This window comes from Sinocyclocheilus rhinocerous, unplaced genomic scaffold (assembly GCF_001515625.1).
Source record: "Sinocyclocheilus rhinocerous isolate Xijiao unplaced genomic scaffold, SAMN03320098_v1.1 scaffold1111, whole genome shotgun sequence".
In the NCBI taxonomy this organism is placed as follows: domain Eukaryota; kingdom Metazoa; phylum Chordata; class Actinopteri; order Cypriniformes; family Cyprinidae; genus Sinocyclocheilus; species Sinocyclocheilus rhinocerous.
The window spans coordinates 1,426,477-1,444,458 of NW_015655406.1; the positions used below are offsets into that span (position 1 = coordinate 1,426,477).

The window sequence follows — 17,982 nt, forward strand, 5'->3', positions numbered from 1 at the left end:
TACTCCAGTCTTCAGTGTCACATGATCCTTCAGAAACCATTCTAATATGCTCATTTGCTCCTCAAAAAACATTTCTTATTATCTATGTTGAAAACAGCTTAATATTTTTGTGGAAAGTGTCATGTTTTTCAGGATTCTGTGATTAATAAAAAGAAAAAAAAACATTTATTTAAAATATATTTACTGCCAATTTTGATCAATTTAATGTGTCCTTGCTGAAAAAAAAAGAAAAAAAAGCTTAATTAGCTGATAGAGTTGTTGCCACGCCCACCCCTGGGTAATATCATGGTATTTTGATATTCACCAAGTACAGAATGATTATCATTCTCACATACAATGATTTAAAATAATACTGTGATACTGTCATACCAAAAGTTATCTGAAAAAAATTTTTTCAATCATACTTCTAAGTTAATAATCCACAGTTAACTATCGAAAACAGTGTTCTTACTATGGGACAGTACTGTGCTGTCATGGATCCTGACACAATATGCCTCTCGGGTCCGGATCCCACCTCCACACAGGATGCTGGTATTGCTATGGTGATGGTCCTGCTGACTCAAAAGTGAGGTCACCTGGCATGCCTTCCAATTGGTCACCCTCCACTCATACCTGTATTTCCAGCCAATTAAAATACATTAATTTCAAGTCAAATTAAAGAGTCATATCTGTTCAGCCTTTTTAAAGTCACAATAAGACTGAAGAAACATATCTTTTCTTCTGTATTGTGACGTACGTCCAAGTTAAACAGATTATCGAAAAATAAAAAAAGTGTAGGGTGACATCTGATTAAAAGTTATATGGTCACATTTTTTAAAGAAATGAAACATATGCATGGAGGAATCATTCACAATAAGATCAATAACATGCATTAATGGGGAATTTTAGGTTTATGTTGAGTTTAAAGGGGACATCGAATGCAAAATTCACTTTTACATGGTGTTTGCATATAAATGTGTCTTAGCAGTGTGTGGACACAATTACCCTACAATGATAAAAATCCATTCACTCCTTTTAATTTTATTCCTCAGAAAAGCTAAACAGTCTCAATTATCAAGCCGTTTTGATTTTCTGAGCAGTATGATGTCATATTGCTCAGGCCCCACCCATGACAGCGGATGGACTGTCCCGTATTAGCATATTTCTGCCCTCAGCCAGGTGTACGCTGTCCGCCATTTTCTCCGTGCTTGAACAGCTGTAGCGACAAATGTCTCGTAAGCAATGCAGGTGTTTTGTAGTTGGATGTAAAAGTGAACATAAAATTCTTAATTTTCTCCCGACATCAGAGCCACTGAGGACGCAGTGGATTAGTTTTATTTTTGAAGGTAATGCGTCACTGAATACACAAAAATGGAAGAGAGGGGTGGGGTCAGCAGTAGCTCATTATCATTTAAAGAGACATGCACCAAAACGGCTCGCTGTGAACAGGGCTGTTTTTTGACAAGGTTAAAAGGTGTTGTTTTACATGACCACTGAGGAATTTTAACCAAAGTATGTTGCAGACATTTTATGGAGACCCTAAAGAATCATGCCAACTTGTGGAAAATGGGCATCCGATGTCCCCTTTAAGACCTAATGCATTTAGAACAGATTAAAACATTTAAAATGATTTGGATGCACAATTCTGGCAATGCAGTCTCTTCACCTTGGGCACAGTGGCAGTGTGTCTTCCAAAACATTACAGTTTGCTTTTTCCTCCAGGGCGGGGCATGGCTCTCCTCCACCAATGGCTGCTCTCTTTAGCCTGCGACTCCTGAATCTGAAGCCAGGTGATTGATCAGATGTCCGACACGTCTTTGAACACAGACTCCACTGCGACCAATCAGACACTCTACAGTCTCTGGGCATCACACATGAACGAAAGTTCACGGGGTTGTTGTCATGGTCGCAAAGGCTGGAGATGAGAAGGAAATTTACAGTGTCATCTTTTTACCACATTTTTATGACACTGTAAAATGAAGAACTGTACTGCTGTAAAAAGGATGATTGATATTTTGTGGCCCTCTGCTACCTACCCACACACACACACACCTGTATACATAAAAAAAATCAACAGATTGCAATTCTAAAAATTGCACAAACAGTTACTGTTTAGTTACTTTCAAAGGATTTCATGTTTATGTATTGCCTTATCTGAAGCTGCTGGCATGCATTTAGCCTCTGGCTAGCATGACAAAAAAAGGTAGCAACATAAACAGAACATTTTTCAAGCTGTCTCTCAAACTCTCCAAGGCTTTAGTGTTGATGCTGATTCTCGGTGAATATATTGGCATACAAAACAAGCTAAAGCAAACTATGAAATCCTGTGAGAGCGAGAAAGAGAGAGAGAGAGTGATGGGATGGTCCGTGGGTGTTCAATTTATTCCAAAGTTTATTCTGGCTTAATACGAATGTGAAAAAGTTTGCAAACCACAAGGGAAATTTTGTAATCTGAAGACATAAAATGATGTTAATTTATTATGCAGTGCGTAAATGAGTGGTTTAAATAAAGACTGGCATTAGCATCTTATTGTTGGTAACACTATTGATGTTTGCTGCATAGCATGGACAACAGAACATTGTGTGCAAAGAACTGATTGCAAATGTGCTTTGCAGTTGAACTGACATTGAATAAAAATGAATGGATTAGTTAAATAGGGGACCACAAACAAAGATGAACATTTACAAAAATGAAATACAATAAAAAAGTTATAATCTTCAGTATACTATTAAAAAGGTATTAGTTATAAAGTACCAACCAAAGAATTACATTAAATTATATTACCGTGTTTCACTGGGATAATGAGTTTGATGCGTAAATGTTATCGAAATTTGACTTGGTAATGAGAATTAAAACACATAAATCATCAAACTCAGGAGGGATTTTTAAATTTAGATTTATATGCACATTTTTAAACCTTAATACGCTTATCCTAAGTGCTGATTTTGATTGATTGATTTATTTTATTATTAACAAAAATCAACTTTTCCACATCTCCACAAAGTAAGTTCAAACTTTTCTTTTCTGATTCCCATTTCCCATCTGGATCTATACACATTTGTCTATAGATCCAAATGGCTCTCGATGGATGCTAAGAACTAGGATTATATCAAATATAAATACACAGAATTTGAAAATATTTGCAGCAAATCAAAAGCATAACTTATTTGTCTCACTAGATTTCTGCTGTTCTGTAGCATGTTTGATAGCATGTGGATATTTTCAGAACTGTTTCTTCATTTTTCATATTCACTACAATACACGGCAGTCCCACACTCTCTCTGGAGCTTATTATTGTAGTTCTCTAGGAGCAACAAGTACTATTTCTATTAAAATCTAATGACAAATTAATAAAAAGCAGCAGGTTTGGGATCTTCCCTCAGCTGAAAAAAGAAAAGGTGAAAAGTCTTCTCTCTTTTCAGTATCGCCCACAACAGAAGGTAAAAATTCAGATTCTGTTATTTGACTGTAACCAGTAATGCATACATAAATTACAGCATGTTCTCTTGTGCAAACAGCATCATATGGTAGAATGGTAATCCATCTGCACCACGAGGATAGCAGTGCTTAATTCAGAAGACTCTAATATCCTCACTGTGGAGAGGCATTTAATAAAACAAGTAAATTTATTGCATAACATTGTTACATAACTGTCTGCCAATAGGCCTGTATCATTTATTCATGGTCAGATCAGTAATGAGTACTCATTTGTAAGGCCTCTGCGAATATCGCACAAATGAACGATTGAATCTCCGCATTCCACCGGAAAAACTAAAGACTCTCCTCCCCAGCTATCTGCGGTCGTAAAGAAGATCAATGATCAACAGGGCACCTAATTGTCTGGACCTGCTTCCGGTCAAGGCCTGGTCCTTATCCCTTAGGGGGATCTGAACTGCTTCAAACTTTGGGCTTTCCTCAGAACTCCGTAAACATCATTCTTCAGAACTGTATGTATGTGTGTGTGTGTGTATGTGTGTTTTAGCTTAGTTTAATGTAATCTAGAATAGCCAATAAATTCGTGTTTCATTTATAAAGAATCATTGTCTGGTGTCGTATAATTTTAAAGTCAAATCTTGCCAAGATCACGTTACCTCGCTAGGAGCTTACAAATTATCATAATTGTATTGACCTGTGGCCAAGGAAAATACACATAGTCAGATTGTTAAGATACACGGACATTAACATCTCGCTGGACGACCGTTGATAAGGTGTAAACTATTCAAATTTGAAATCAGTTCTAATCAGGTTGACTTCGAACATTCAGATTCGAGTCCTCTCAAAACCTGAATGAATTAATAATAATTAATTCCCTAAGAAAAGTAATCAGACATTACATTGCAGCTCTATATTTGACCGCAGTCAATTCTGACTACATCTTCAATAGTTCTTTAAAAGCTTTCATTACACAACTCTCTCTTCATTCTGACTAATTGCACCATTCTGTGGACAAGTATTTTTGTAAAATGCTAAACTGTATATAATTGGACAATTTCATAGTTGTTCTAGTTTAATATCTATTGTATCACTTCACAATGTCATTTTTTCTTACATAGTAAAACTATTTAAACTGAAATCAATATTTGCTAAACTAAACTAAACTAAACTACAACATAAACAAAATAATGTATAAAAAAATCTAAATAAAATATAGAAAAGCAAATAACATAAAAATAACAATATGAAGAGTATAAAAACTAAACAAAACTGAGCTAAAACTAAACTAAAATAAATAAGAAAGTGAAATAAAAATATGACAAAATAAATACTATAAAAATAAAATACATTAAATAGTAAATAAGACAATAAAATGTAACTAATAAAGTATAACAAATTAAAAAAATATATATATATATGAAAACTATAAAAACGAAACTAAACTAAAATACAACTTAAACAAAATAATGTGTAACAAAATCCAAATAAAATATATAAAATAAAATAAAACTCATATATAAAATAAAACAAAAACAAAATAAAATATTGAATAAAATGTAATTTAAAAAATTAAATAAAAATAAGAAAAAATAAAAATGACAAAATATAAATAAAATAACAAATAACATTAAACTCAAAATATAACTAATAAAATAAATCAATAAATATAAAATTGGTGCACTGACTGATCAATCGGTGGACTGATGGATGTGTGGATGGATTTTACATTTACATTTATTCATTTTGCAAACACTTTTATCCAAAGCGATTTACAGTTGAGAAATACAACAAGCGATTTATCATAAGATGGCAACAAACACGAGAAGTTATAAAAGGTTTCAGTCATCGTTCAAAATAGTAAAAGCCAAGACAGGAAGGGATAAAGGAAAGACAGACTGATTTGATTGAATGGTACTGTAGATGCGTGGATGAATAAATTCATTCATTCATTCATAAACTTATTCATTCACCCATTCATTTGTACATTCATAGAATGGATGCCCACCTTAGCATGGCATTCTTCCCATCACTCCTTGTACAGCGCAGTTGCCGTGTCTGATAGCCAATGGTTATTTCCCAGGATACTTTGTGGCCTCTTTCATCATAATGGTTTTGGTGATAATTATTCTCAGTGTGACGTTTGATGGTGTATGAAGCTTTGACTGTTTTTTTCCCATCAAGTTCAAAACCAAAGTCCACCGTTGTCTTTCCAACAGGTGCTGTCCCTTTAAGTCTGCAAGGGCTCCAGGGCCCCACCCACAAACTGTAACTGTATTCCTGTTGGTCAGAGGGACAGAGAGCAGGGTGGGCGTTGTCATGGTTACAGGGACGTGTCTGGGTGAGGCTGGGACAGTCTGCTCCTCCATACAGGGGCGCTGCCAGCACGTGTCTGGTGCGCTGTTGGAGGGCCGACCCGCAGGTGCGGCTGCAGGTGGACCAGTGGGTGAAGGCGGAGACGATGCAGTCGATTGGGCAGGGTAACAAACACGCCTGTTCTCGTTCCGGCACTGCAGAAAACGCTTCACACACATGTTGGCTCACCGTGGTGCCGTTAGTACGCTTCACACACACCACACCTCGGTTTTGTACTCCACGCTGAGCGGTCACACATCGATTGGCTGGGTGGAGAGGACTCGGGGTGCAGGGACCCCAAGGAGACAAGCGCCACTCAAACAGATCCTTTTGCCACTCACACATCTTCACACACGCTCTCTGGTGCGGTGGGCGATCAGATGGAAAGCAGTTGGATTGATGTGTGCTCCAGCCTTCAGAATGGACACACCACACCGAGCGACTCTGGAGCCCAACTGAACCACAATCATTGGCCACACATCCACCCCATACACCTACAGGAAAAGAAAAAAAATGACACACAGGATATGAAGTGAATTATATTAATATTGTCTACTTAAGCCCAAATCAGGCACAGTGATGAGCCTCTATTCATCTCACTTTACCACAGAAATATTGTACATGTGGATTCAGTGACACAAGAAGGATAATCATCTTTAATCATTGTAGAAAAGCACTGTCAAAAGAAATGAGCTGGAAAGAAAGAGAAAGGGAAAAAAAAGACAAAAATTTGGACTGTGCAGCTTTAAATATCACCTGCTAAAAATATGAAATTGGGATTCATTCTCAAGGTTGCTGCAAATTCATCTCTTTTGGAACAGTGAATAGAATAGAATAGAATAGAATAGAGTAGAATAGAATAGAACAGAACAGAACAGAACAGAACATTTAAAAGTTTGGGGGCAGTAAGATTTATTTGAAAAATCAGTAAGGATGCATTAAATTGATCAAAAATTACATTCATAATGTTCTAAAATATTTCTGTTTCAAATAAAATATATATATATTTTTATATTTCCACAATATTAGTGTTTTACTGTATTCTTGTAAAAAAAAAAAAAAAAATCAGCCTTGGTAAGCATAAAAGATTTCTTATATACCAATACCAAGATTGAAAATACAATAAGATAAGATAAGATAAGATAAGATAAGATAAGATAAGATGTGACAGTAAAGACATTTATAATGTTTAAAATATTTCTGTTTTCAAATAAATTGTGTTCTTTTAATATTTTTGCAATATCAGTGTTTTACTGTATTTTTGAAAAATGTGGCCTTGGTAAACATAAAAGACATCTTTCAAAAACATTTTAAAAAATCTTCCTGAACCCAAACTTTCAAATTGTAGTGTTCATAATATATATATAATATTTGACAGTTTGACAGTTTTGCAGTTTGACAGACATCATCACTACCTTTGTATGGAAAAGAGTTGCTTCAAAATTCTCATTTTGTGTCCAAAAGGATACAAGTTCACAGGACTGAAATAAAAATTTTGAGTAACTATACCTAAACAAGTCCTATAAAGTAAAAAAAATACACACATCTCAAAAATGTGTCTCAAAAAAGAACACATCCCAAAGTAATAATTCAAAGTAATAATTCCAGTGTTTTAACACTATATGAATACTGTTTGCCTTAGTATAGTGGTAATTCTATAAGCGCCCAGGAATAATGTCTATTTAATCATTTCTATTTAAACCAAAAGTCTAAATTTGACCTACATTTTAACTAGTTTTACAGTTGTTTCCGACCTCTCAGCCATAAAAAAAATCATTTTTTGATAATTTATGTTAAATTGTACCCTAAATTGTAACCTAGTGATAAACATTTAAATTCAAAAGCAGCAAAACTTGCCATCTGTTACAACTGCTTCCATTATCTTCTATTAGAAATAAGGAGACAGAAAGAAAAAGAAGCGATGGGAACAGAGAGAGGAAAAGCAGAGGGGACAGATGCTTCAAACAGACAGTAAAAGTCTGACATCATTGCTGTTGTTCCTCAGGGGATGTCAAAGGCCATGTTCTCCTCATCACACCATTGGTGAGGTCACCAAAGAGACCTGCCATTCTCCAAATGCCACCTAATGCACAACGGAGCAGACAAAAACCATGTGACAGAGACATATGGGGTGATATCATTACTGTATGAGTACTGAGGTCAGCCAAAACCCTCCAGTCAGAGTCGAACACACATTTGATCATTAGACTGTCGGTCCTCACAGCGTGCTAATTACTGCTCGTGCGCTCATCCTCCTTAGTCAAATATCAATTTACTCAGAGGCAGGGGGTTCAGGTAAAACTTTAACCGCAGAGGCCTGTCCTACAGAGATCTCCCGGCTAATCAGGATTCTGATGGATGGCATGCTGATTAAAGACTCTAGATGTGGGAATAATTGCTTTGAACTGAGGCAATGAGAGAAAAAGCACCAGGAAAGAGATTTTTGTTGTTGCTGTTGTTGCTGCATTGTTCTCTGTCGGAATTAAAATTTTTGGGGAGGAAAATGGAAAAACAAGGGAAATGTGAAGCTTTTAACCCTGATGAGTGGTACATTTACTCAAGCCTTTCTAGTGGAAGATAGAGTAAACCATGTTACCAGAAATGCAGATCTATATTCATTTATTTTTTCATATCCTTATGAAGATTATATATCGATTTGGTCTACATACGCTAGTATTTAGAAGCTTGGGGTTTGTATGATTTTATAATGTTTTTTTTAATAACTTGCTCACGCTATTTGATAAAAAATGCAGTAAAAACGGTAATATCATAAAAGTTATTACAATTTAAAATAACTATTTCCTATCGTAATATACAGGGCCCTATCATACACTTGGCGCAATGCGGCGCCAGGCGCGAAGCAAGTGTTTTTTGCTAGTTTCAGGCCGACGCAGTTGTCATTTTCACGTCCTGCGCCACATTGTTTAAATAGCAAATGCATTGTCGCCCATTTGTGCGCATATTGGCGTGCTGGTCTGAAAACGAGGTGTGCGCAATATTTATTTATTTTGTTATTTAAAGAACGCGTTAGTAATATGCACCTATAGGCGGGTGCACAACGCGCATACACTTTGCTTTTTACACACACAGGGATGCGCAGCAGCACACAAACATTTTTAAAAATGAAAAATTAAAGGATTAAAATGTAAAAGATTATTATTGTGTACATAAATATAAAAATGCCTACATGTCATAATGGATAGTCATTGCATGTAACAGAATTACGCGCACGAGCAGATCCGTTCCCTCGCTAGAGAAGCGTTCAGTTTTTCTGCTTGTGAATTCCGCCATGTATACAGCGAATCCGCCATGGCGCGAGCGCAACTGGCTTTTAAAGGGAATGGGAGATGAGACTCTGATTGGTTTATGGCACGTTACTCCCAAAACACACACATTACTCCTTAAGAGAATAGGGACAACCATTTTAGACCATGCGCCGGGCGCGCCAACAATTTTTCCCATCCTTAAACGAGCAAAAGTGGATTCGGACACGCCTTAAACGCAATTGCGCCGTGCGCTTTAGACCATGCGCTTAGATCGTTAAAATAGGGCCCACAGTATTTTAAAATACAAGTAATTTATTCTTGTAATGTCAAAGCTGAATTTTCAGCATCATTACTCCAGTCTTGAGTGTCACATGATCCTTCAGAAAAAATTATTTGGTGCTCAAGAAACATTTCTTATTATTATCAATGTTGAACAGTTGTACTGCTTAATATTTATTTATTTTTTGTGAAAACTAATTTTTCAGGATTCTTTGATGAATAGAAAGTTCAAAAGAACAGAATTTAAAAAAAAATTGTGTCATTTTCACAATTTATCGCATCCCTGAATAAATAAGTATTAATTTCTTAAAAACAAACAAACAAAAAGTATATATACATACAGACATTATGTTTTTATGCTAGCATGCAGCTATTCTTTTAACCAGTGGAGAACACAATTCATCATTAATTGCTTTTTTTCTAAGTATACAAATTTCCAATGAAGTAAGAAAATAAGAAATTTTAGGGGCCATTTACACGACACCATCTTCAACTAAAAACGGAAAACTTTTTATGTGTTTTGGCAGTTCACTTACACAACAACAGCATTTTGGGGGCCTGAAAATGCTAACTTCTGAAAACGATACCATTAGTCTCCATATAAACTACAAAAATGCAACTTTGAGAAAACCGTGAAGTCATGTGCATGCATATTACGTGTTCGTGTTGAATTTCATTACAAAGTGACATTGCCAAGTACTGGTCTGGCATGCATAATACATTTTCGCAGATCCATGTGAATGGGGATCATTTTGACAACGTTGTCATCTGTATGCAAAAAACACAAAGGAAAAACTTTTCCATTTTTAGTACATCGTTGTCATGTAAACCTACCCTTATTTAAATCCTAAAATAATTACAGTGGATACATGTAGTATTTGAAAATGTAAGCCACAATTAAACATGTATGAATTGCACCACATTATACAGCAAACAATAAAAAAAAATCAAACCAATGTGGCTATTTTGTCAGACATGCCTTGTTTTTGAGCATCTACTGTTGCATTAATACACTGTGTCATGTTAAAAGTAGTTCTACTTCATCTAAATGTTTTTGAATGCAAGAACACATCTTACATAAAGGCTCTCTAAGAAACTGACGTCTGATCAGGGACAAATGAACCTGAAACCAGTCTAATTAAACAGGGCTTTCCTAAGAGCAATCCGTCAAATAATTCAGGCAAACCAGGTGATTTCTAAAAATGTATTTTTTTTTTACATACTAACCAGAGTAACCGCATGTGGCGCTCATCTTATTACCACAGTCTGAACATATTCCACAAACATTTTGCAATCATAAAGTGTCCAAATACTTTAAAATATACTAAGACTTAATTTTAACAAACCTATTTTTGTGAAATGCTGCGCTTGCAAGGTGTGCATGTGCTATTTGACTTTAAAATAAATGCCTCTTGGTTTGAAATTTTGATATCTAATGTAACATCATTCCGAAATTTAAAGCATCCAAATACTTGGCGAGGGTACAGTTTGTTGGAGAAGACACACACACACACACACACACACACACACAAAATCACCCTCACAGCTGTGACAAGCTTCTTCCAACTTTCTTTCAGACTGACTTGTATGTCTCACAGGGAGTTCATCTCCCGCCGTCTCTCATGTGGTCATCACTGAAACGCAGCAGGCAGGCGGAGAGAAACAGAACTAAGATACGAGCAGGACCCTGTCCCGTGGTGTCACAGCAACTTAAAGCTGTGAAGATGGGATGAGGTCACTCGCAGGGCATCGCAAGCAAAGTCACTGTTGGCAAGATCGGGAGAGGTTTTACTCAATTTTGGCAGCACAAAGACAGAGATACAGTTTGAACTATGATATCTTATCTGGTAGAATCCACATTATCAATTTCTATTAACTTGGAAAAAGCAAATTTTGAGTGAAAATTGAAATTGGTTTTCATTCCCGTAGGCTTTTTCCCCAGGCAAAACCCTTTGGCCTCCACTGCTGAATATAATTAATTGACACCAATCAGAGGCTTTGGTTCAAACACACCCGAGACAGGTTATTTTTCGCTGTTCAAATTTTCAAAAGCTTTAATCACCCACAACACAGTGTTCCCTCTATGGTGGGATTCCTCAGTGACTGTACTTCCATTATGAAGACCTCCGGCAATATGGAGGCTGCAAACAACAGCACTGTACTGCTATATCACCTCAAAACAGCACGCTGAAAACAGCTCGATCTATTGGTTTCTTTACATTTTTTCCCAGGCAATCTAATCATTGACCTTAGCATAGTTAGCGGCAATCCTCTGAGATGAAGTCTTCTCCAGCCTGAAAAACACCGAGCTAACAGCTGTGGAAAGTTCTTCAGTACACAGATTTTACCCTGTGCACACTGCAAACAACAGCACTGCAACAAAACTAGATCTCTCCCATTCTTAGAAATATGATTTGGAAATGTAATCAACAAGATCTTACATGCTCATTAAATGTGATACTAAACACACTGCAGGCGTCTGTGAAAACCCTTCAAATTAATCATAGAAAGGCAAACAGCCACATATGTGAATATAATTCATATCTTAAATACATGCTAGCATTTAAAAGTTTGAGGTTGATAAGATTAAAATTCTTGTAAGAAGCCTCTTTTGCTCAACAAGGGTGCATTAATTTGATCAAAAATACAGTAAAAACAGTAATATTGTAAATGAAAATAACGGTTTTCTATTGAAATATTTTAACATGTTATTTATTCCTATAATGGCAAACCTGAATTTTCAGCAGCCATTACTCAAATCTTCAGTTTTATGTGATCCTTCAGTTAATTCTTATTATTATCAATGTTAAAAACAGTTGTGCTGCTAATAATGTAAACGATTGAAAATATAAATAGAAAAAAATTGAAATCTTTTGTAACGTATGAATGTCTTAACTGTCACTTTTGATCAATTTAATGCATCCTTGCTGAATAAAGGCATTCAATAAATATATAAATAAATAAAAATACTGACTTACTGACCCCCAAGTAATGTATTATACATTAAAAATATTATCTGTGTAAACCAGATAACAATCTACAGTAACAACAATCAGTAACTTATGAGAGTAGAGGAATTTATGCTATTGTTATTTAGACGCCAAGATGCTATGCTACACAACTACAAAAAACATTTTACATTTGTAACATTTTACTCTCAAAACATATGAGTAAGTGTACATTCTGGTTATAGGTTATGTAAAGAGTTAAACTGTGTCTTGCTACTCAACAAGTGCATTGGTATGACAGCATGACTCAACAATGCAACCATTGTTTATGCCGAAATAAATCGAATTATGTATTTATGATGTCTGAAAGTGTCGGGGCCATTAGTGTTGTTTACACATTTTAAAAAACAAAACAATTCCTGACCCAGAGGTCTCTGGAGACGGCAGCATCCTCCCTCTCAACAGCGTGAAGAAATGTTCTAGTCTGACACTCACACACTTTTTGGATGCATTCTGGGTGAAACAATAGGGCACATGACAGATTAATTACTCGCTGATGGTCACAGATGCAATTACAGTGCTCTTCTGCCTATCACAGACGCTTTAGCAAAGGAAATGGAGCTGTTTTTGGCCTGTCACGATTCGGTTGGAGTCTGGGGTGAGGACTGGTGGATTTTGATGGCTTAAATGCGAAAGACTTGGGATGTTGCTCTGGAAGGCAATGGTTCTGCGGCTTATTTTTGTTTACTTGTATGTAAAACACTAGTCCCAAAATGATATGAATGTATGATGTGAATTTACACATGTCCTCACAGATGTAGTTCATCACCTTAACTACTGTATGAACATGTTCTACTCATTTATCACTTAAAAACCTAATAACCCTCTTTTTTGCAAAACATTTTGCCTGAAAAGTGTATTTGTGCTCATTTTAAAGTGTGGTTTAAAGGGATCCTTCACGCAAAAATGAAAATTCTGTCATCATTTGCTCACCCTTGTGTCAGTCCAATTCGTATAAATAACTTTCTTCTGTGAAACACAAAAGGAGACTTCCATAAAATGGAAGTCAATAGGGACCAAAGCACTGGACCCTACTGATACATATACATTTCCTGTGACTGTAAAGGCAAATGTATATATGTAAAAATGTAGAATAAAAGTACCAAATGTGTGTTTGATTGGTGCAAAGGTATAAAGCTTTCCATGCCTATTTTTGTGTATTTTTCAACATCATGGTGATGTGTTATTGGGACTTTTAATGTATAAATTGCATTCTTTCATACCATACTGTATATTTCATTAAAAAAAGGAATTTGTGAAGCACTTGTGAGTTGCATTTTATGTATGAAGAGTGTAGCTAGAATGCAAAGTAATTCCTGGATTAAAGCACCTTTATGGCTTTTAGTACATGTCTGTTAGTTTTGAGATCACCTTATGCTAGCCGTCTTCATCTCTCTCTTGAAGGTTAATTTCCACCTTGTTTTGAGAGACAGAACCATTTTCTGTCCAGCTTGTGACGTCAGATAGAAGAACTCCGGGGAAAGTGGTTCAAAATTAGGTTTTCAAGCCACCAAAGTGCTTTTAAGACACAAACTCAAGATTTTGCTCTCTTGTCAGCACACAGTTTTCTCATTTCCAGAACAGGAAAACTGAACAAAATTAAGCACAAACAAAGCTGAAGAAAATTAGACCTTGAGTACAAAATAAAGCATGTAGGTGGCCAAATGAGCGTTTCTTCATAGACAGTAGGAAAGTGGACCCACTCCTTCAGGATGAAACAAGTATCGATTTTATATTCCAGGAATCATCACCGCTGTGGCCCTGCAGAGCAGCTCTTCGATCCACACACAGCACGTGAGGAAACTCACTCAGAGCCTCTGAGAACTGACCACCGCTTCACACAAAACTTCTACATCCTTAACATCCCTACTTTGTCTATAAAGCCTTTTTACAGTTGCCTTCATCAGCACTGGACACCTGTTGATCTGTCTCTCCAACCATCCATCTATCCATTCATTCAGTGTATGAATTTTACAATAACTTTCAAAGGTCATTGACTTTTTTTTAAAGAAACTGTCTTTTAGTGCCCCTAAATCGATTAGTCAAATATCAACTTTTAAAACAAAACTGATATTTATGATAATTAAATCTAAATTAAAAATCTAAATAATTAAAGTAGCTATGAATCTTTTGAAAACCCTGCTGAAATGTCAGCATACTCTATTGTTCAAAAGTTTGGGGTCGGTAAGATTTTTTAAATGTTTCTTTTTTTTAAATTCTTTCCCCAGATTTTTTAATGTTTCTGATAGAAGTCTCTTATGCTCACCAAGGCTGCATTTATTTGATCAAAAATACAGTAAAAACAGTATTATTCTGAAATATTTTTACAATTTAAAATAATTGTTTTCTATTTTAATATATTGTAAAATATAATTTATTCCTGTTATGGTAAAGCTGAATTTTCAGCATCATTACGCCAGTCTTCAGTGTCACAAAATACGTTTGAATTACTGTATATGTGAGAATGCACTATTAAATATAGTATTTTTCTACTTTTTAAAGAAGTTTTTACACATGAAGGAATGCATAGTAAACAAATGTTTAAAATGATAACACCCACATAAAATGAACACGCTAGTCATATCAGTAGCTGTTTTGATAGCCTCCATGTTCAGATCCCATGACCAGCTGAATACTTTGTCCCAATAATCTCCCTGTTGATGGATACTTTTTCTCATGGAATAATTTAAACTGAACAAAGCTCATCAACTGGTCACTGGGGTTCCTCAGGGATCAGTTCTTGGACCCCCAACGCCTCGTGGAACCATCACAGAGAGGCTCAAAATCACTTTCCAGAACATTCTCGTTCACCGTTCCTGGCTGGTGGAATGATCTTCCCACCCCTATCCGGAATGCTGAATCCCTGACAATTTTCAAGCGACAGCTGAAAACTCATCTCTTTAAACGCTACTTGACTTCATCTTAAAAAAAAAAAAAAATTATTCTTTCTCTTTATTTATTCATTCCCTTTTCTAGCTCGTACTTATTTGAACAATGCCTAAAACTTGGTATTTCAAGCACTTCCTGTGTCTGTTTGCCTCTTTAAGAAGAATCGCTTTATGTATTCCCCAATTGTAAGTCGCTTTGGATAAAAGCGTCTGCAAAATAACTAAATGTAAATGTAAATGTAAATGTAAATGAACAAGGGTGGGCAGACCACCCAAATCTGGAAGTTGATATGAACTTCCTGAGGTCTTCATAGCCATATGTTGGATGTTTTGTTACAAGTTCTGGAGAAGTACCTAATTGCAGCATCTTGAAATGTAAGCTAAAGTAGCTTGGATACGCCGGACGGCATTAATAGGTCAAGTAATAATCTTCTGTTCTTTGTGAGCTGTCAATCTCACACTTAACAATTGTTGCCATGGCGACATGAGGAATTCTCAGTGCAACTCCAGCTGGATATAAGATTGATCAGACTTCACAGATAACACAGGCAGATGGTCTCACACACTTTCTGAACTGCTGTACATACATGCCTGCTGATCCAAGATCTGCGACAACAAGGATCAATATCCAACCTGGACCAATTTTTATTTACCACTTCTGTTCTCCTCTATTAAATGCAGAATACAAATGTGTATCACCTTGCTTCTTGACTGACTGTACTGTACTAAACACTATCATTCACACATTCGATTATGCAGTCCTAATATGCGACTTCTCCAATTGGATCTGACCACAGAGAAATGGCAAAAATGTGTCAGAATTCTCTGGCTCAGACTGTGGATGCATCATACAAACACAAACTGTGTGTTTAGCATTTCTGGAAACCTTGAAATAATTGTTGCAGTTTGGTTTTGCAGATTTACCCTGTGCGCTATTAGAGAAACAATACAAAAAAATTTAATTATGACATCATTTGCTCACCCTCATGATGTTTCCAAACCTCTATGGTTTTTTTTCTTCTGTGGAGCACAGAAAGATGAATTTTTGAAGGATATCTTGGCCATTTTCAAAAGCAAACGAGGACTGGGGTGTCAAGATCCAAAAAAATGACCAAAAAAGCAGCATAAAAGCATCTTGTTCACAATATTCCAAGTCTTCTGAACCCATATGATAGCTTTGGTTCGACAAAAAGACCAAAATTTAGATATTCATGGAAAGCCTTATCTCACTATGAGAGAAGTATCTGAACGAATCGTTATATCTTTTCAATGAATCGCTTTCATATGCAAAACAGTGGCCATATTCTTCAAAAAATCCCCTTTTGTGTTCTACAGAAGAAAGTCATACAGGTTTGTAGCAACATGACATGGTTTAAATCTTATCTTTCAGAACGTTCTCAGTTTGTTTACCTGGGTACTAATAGATCTCAGACTGCGCCTTTGTGTCAGGGTGTCCCTCAGGGGTCAGTTTTGGGACCTGTTCTATTTAGTATTTACATGCTGCCTCTGGGGCAGATTATTCAGAAGTATGGCCTGGGCTATCATTGTTACACGGACGATACCCAGATTTATATTAGCACTCAGCCTGATTCCACTTCTTCCTTTACTAGGCCTGATGCAGAGAGGCTTATTCATGCCTTCATCACATCACAGCTCGATTATTGCAATTCTCTCTTTGGGGGGTTTACCAGCAAGTTCTGTTAAGAGACTGCAATATATTCAAAACTCAGCAGCGCGGGTTTTGACTTATACGTCCTCACGCCATCACATTACCCCAGTGCTCCAGCAACTTCATTGGCTCCCGGTTCAATCACGTATTGATTTTAAAACTCTGATTTTAACATATAAAGCAGTGCATGGGCTGGCTCCAGATTACATTTGTGACTTGGTAATACTTTCCACACCTTCTTGCTCTCTCCGCTCTGCTGGTTGTTTTTCCTTGTATCAGCCTCGTTGTAAATTAAAAACTATGGGGGGGAGGGCTTTTTCCTATAACGCGCCTAAGTTATGGAATGCATTACCTGTGTTTATTAGGAATGCTGCTTCCTTGGATTGTTTTAAGAAACTTCTTAAGACGTACCTTTTTACTGAAGCTTTTAATTTATGACTATTACTATGATTTTATTTTGGATATTTGTAGTTTTGGTTGACTTGTTATTTTGTTTGTACATGTTGTAGCGCTTTGAGTATTAAGAAAGGCGCATTTCAAATAAAATGTATTATTATTATTATTATGACAGTGAATGATGACAGAAACGAGTAATCATGGTAAAAAAAACACTCATAATTCAGATAGGGACCGCATAAATTAATTTCATTCTGTCGTCCAAGAAAAAGCTAATATTGGAAATATTGGCAACTCACCTGTTTTCCAGATGTACTGGCTTCTTTTTGGTGCTTCTGCCCCCAGTGAAAGGGACATTAATGCTACATAAAGGAGGGAAGCCCACAGGGAGAAGAAAAAGGTAATCGCATCCTTCAGAAATGCCATCTTTTGTCAGCTTCTTGGTATCTATCCTGCAGAGAAGAAAAACACAATAGGTAGTAATTTTGTTCTAGAAACTAAGTTAAGACATCTTATGTACAGTTTTATGGAAAATTAAACACCAGATACAAAAATATAACAATATTCATATTTTTTTATTTTCTGGAAAATACTTGCTGCGCAGTTCTGGGTTGTTGTGAAGTGGTTTCTTATTGGCAAAAGTCTGTAACATTTTGGTTTCTAGTCTCTCCTTCAATCTTAGTATATGAGATTTTATCCATCAATCAGC

The 17,982-nt window shown here is 36.1% G+C and overlaps 1 protein-coding gene across 1 annotated transcript; it reads right to left on the bottom strand.

Annotated features, from left to right (window-relative positions):
- Positions 1–425: 425 nt before the first annotated feature.
- LOC107718237 (thrombospondin type-1 domain-containing protein 7B-like) lies at positions 426–17,629 on the bottom strand. The gene is made up of 4 exons (XM_016525231.1): positions 17,573–17,629; positions 5,421–6,261; positions 1,646–1,894; positions 426–612 (listed from the first exon to the last, which is right to left on the bottom strand). The coding sequence occupies exons 2-4, from the start codon at positions 6,110–6,112 to the stop codon at positions 426–428; spliced, it is 1,128 nt and encodes a 375-aa protein (XP_016380717.1). The 5' UTR covers positions 6,113–6,261; positions 17,573–17,629.
- Between the last annotated feature and the right edge of the window lie 353 nt (positions 17,630–17,982).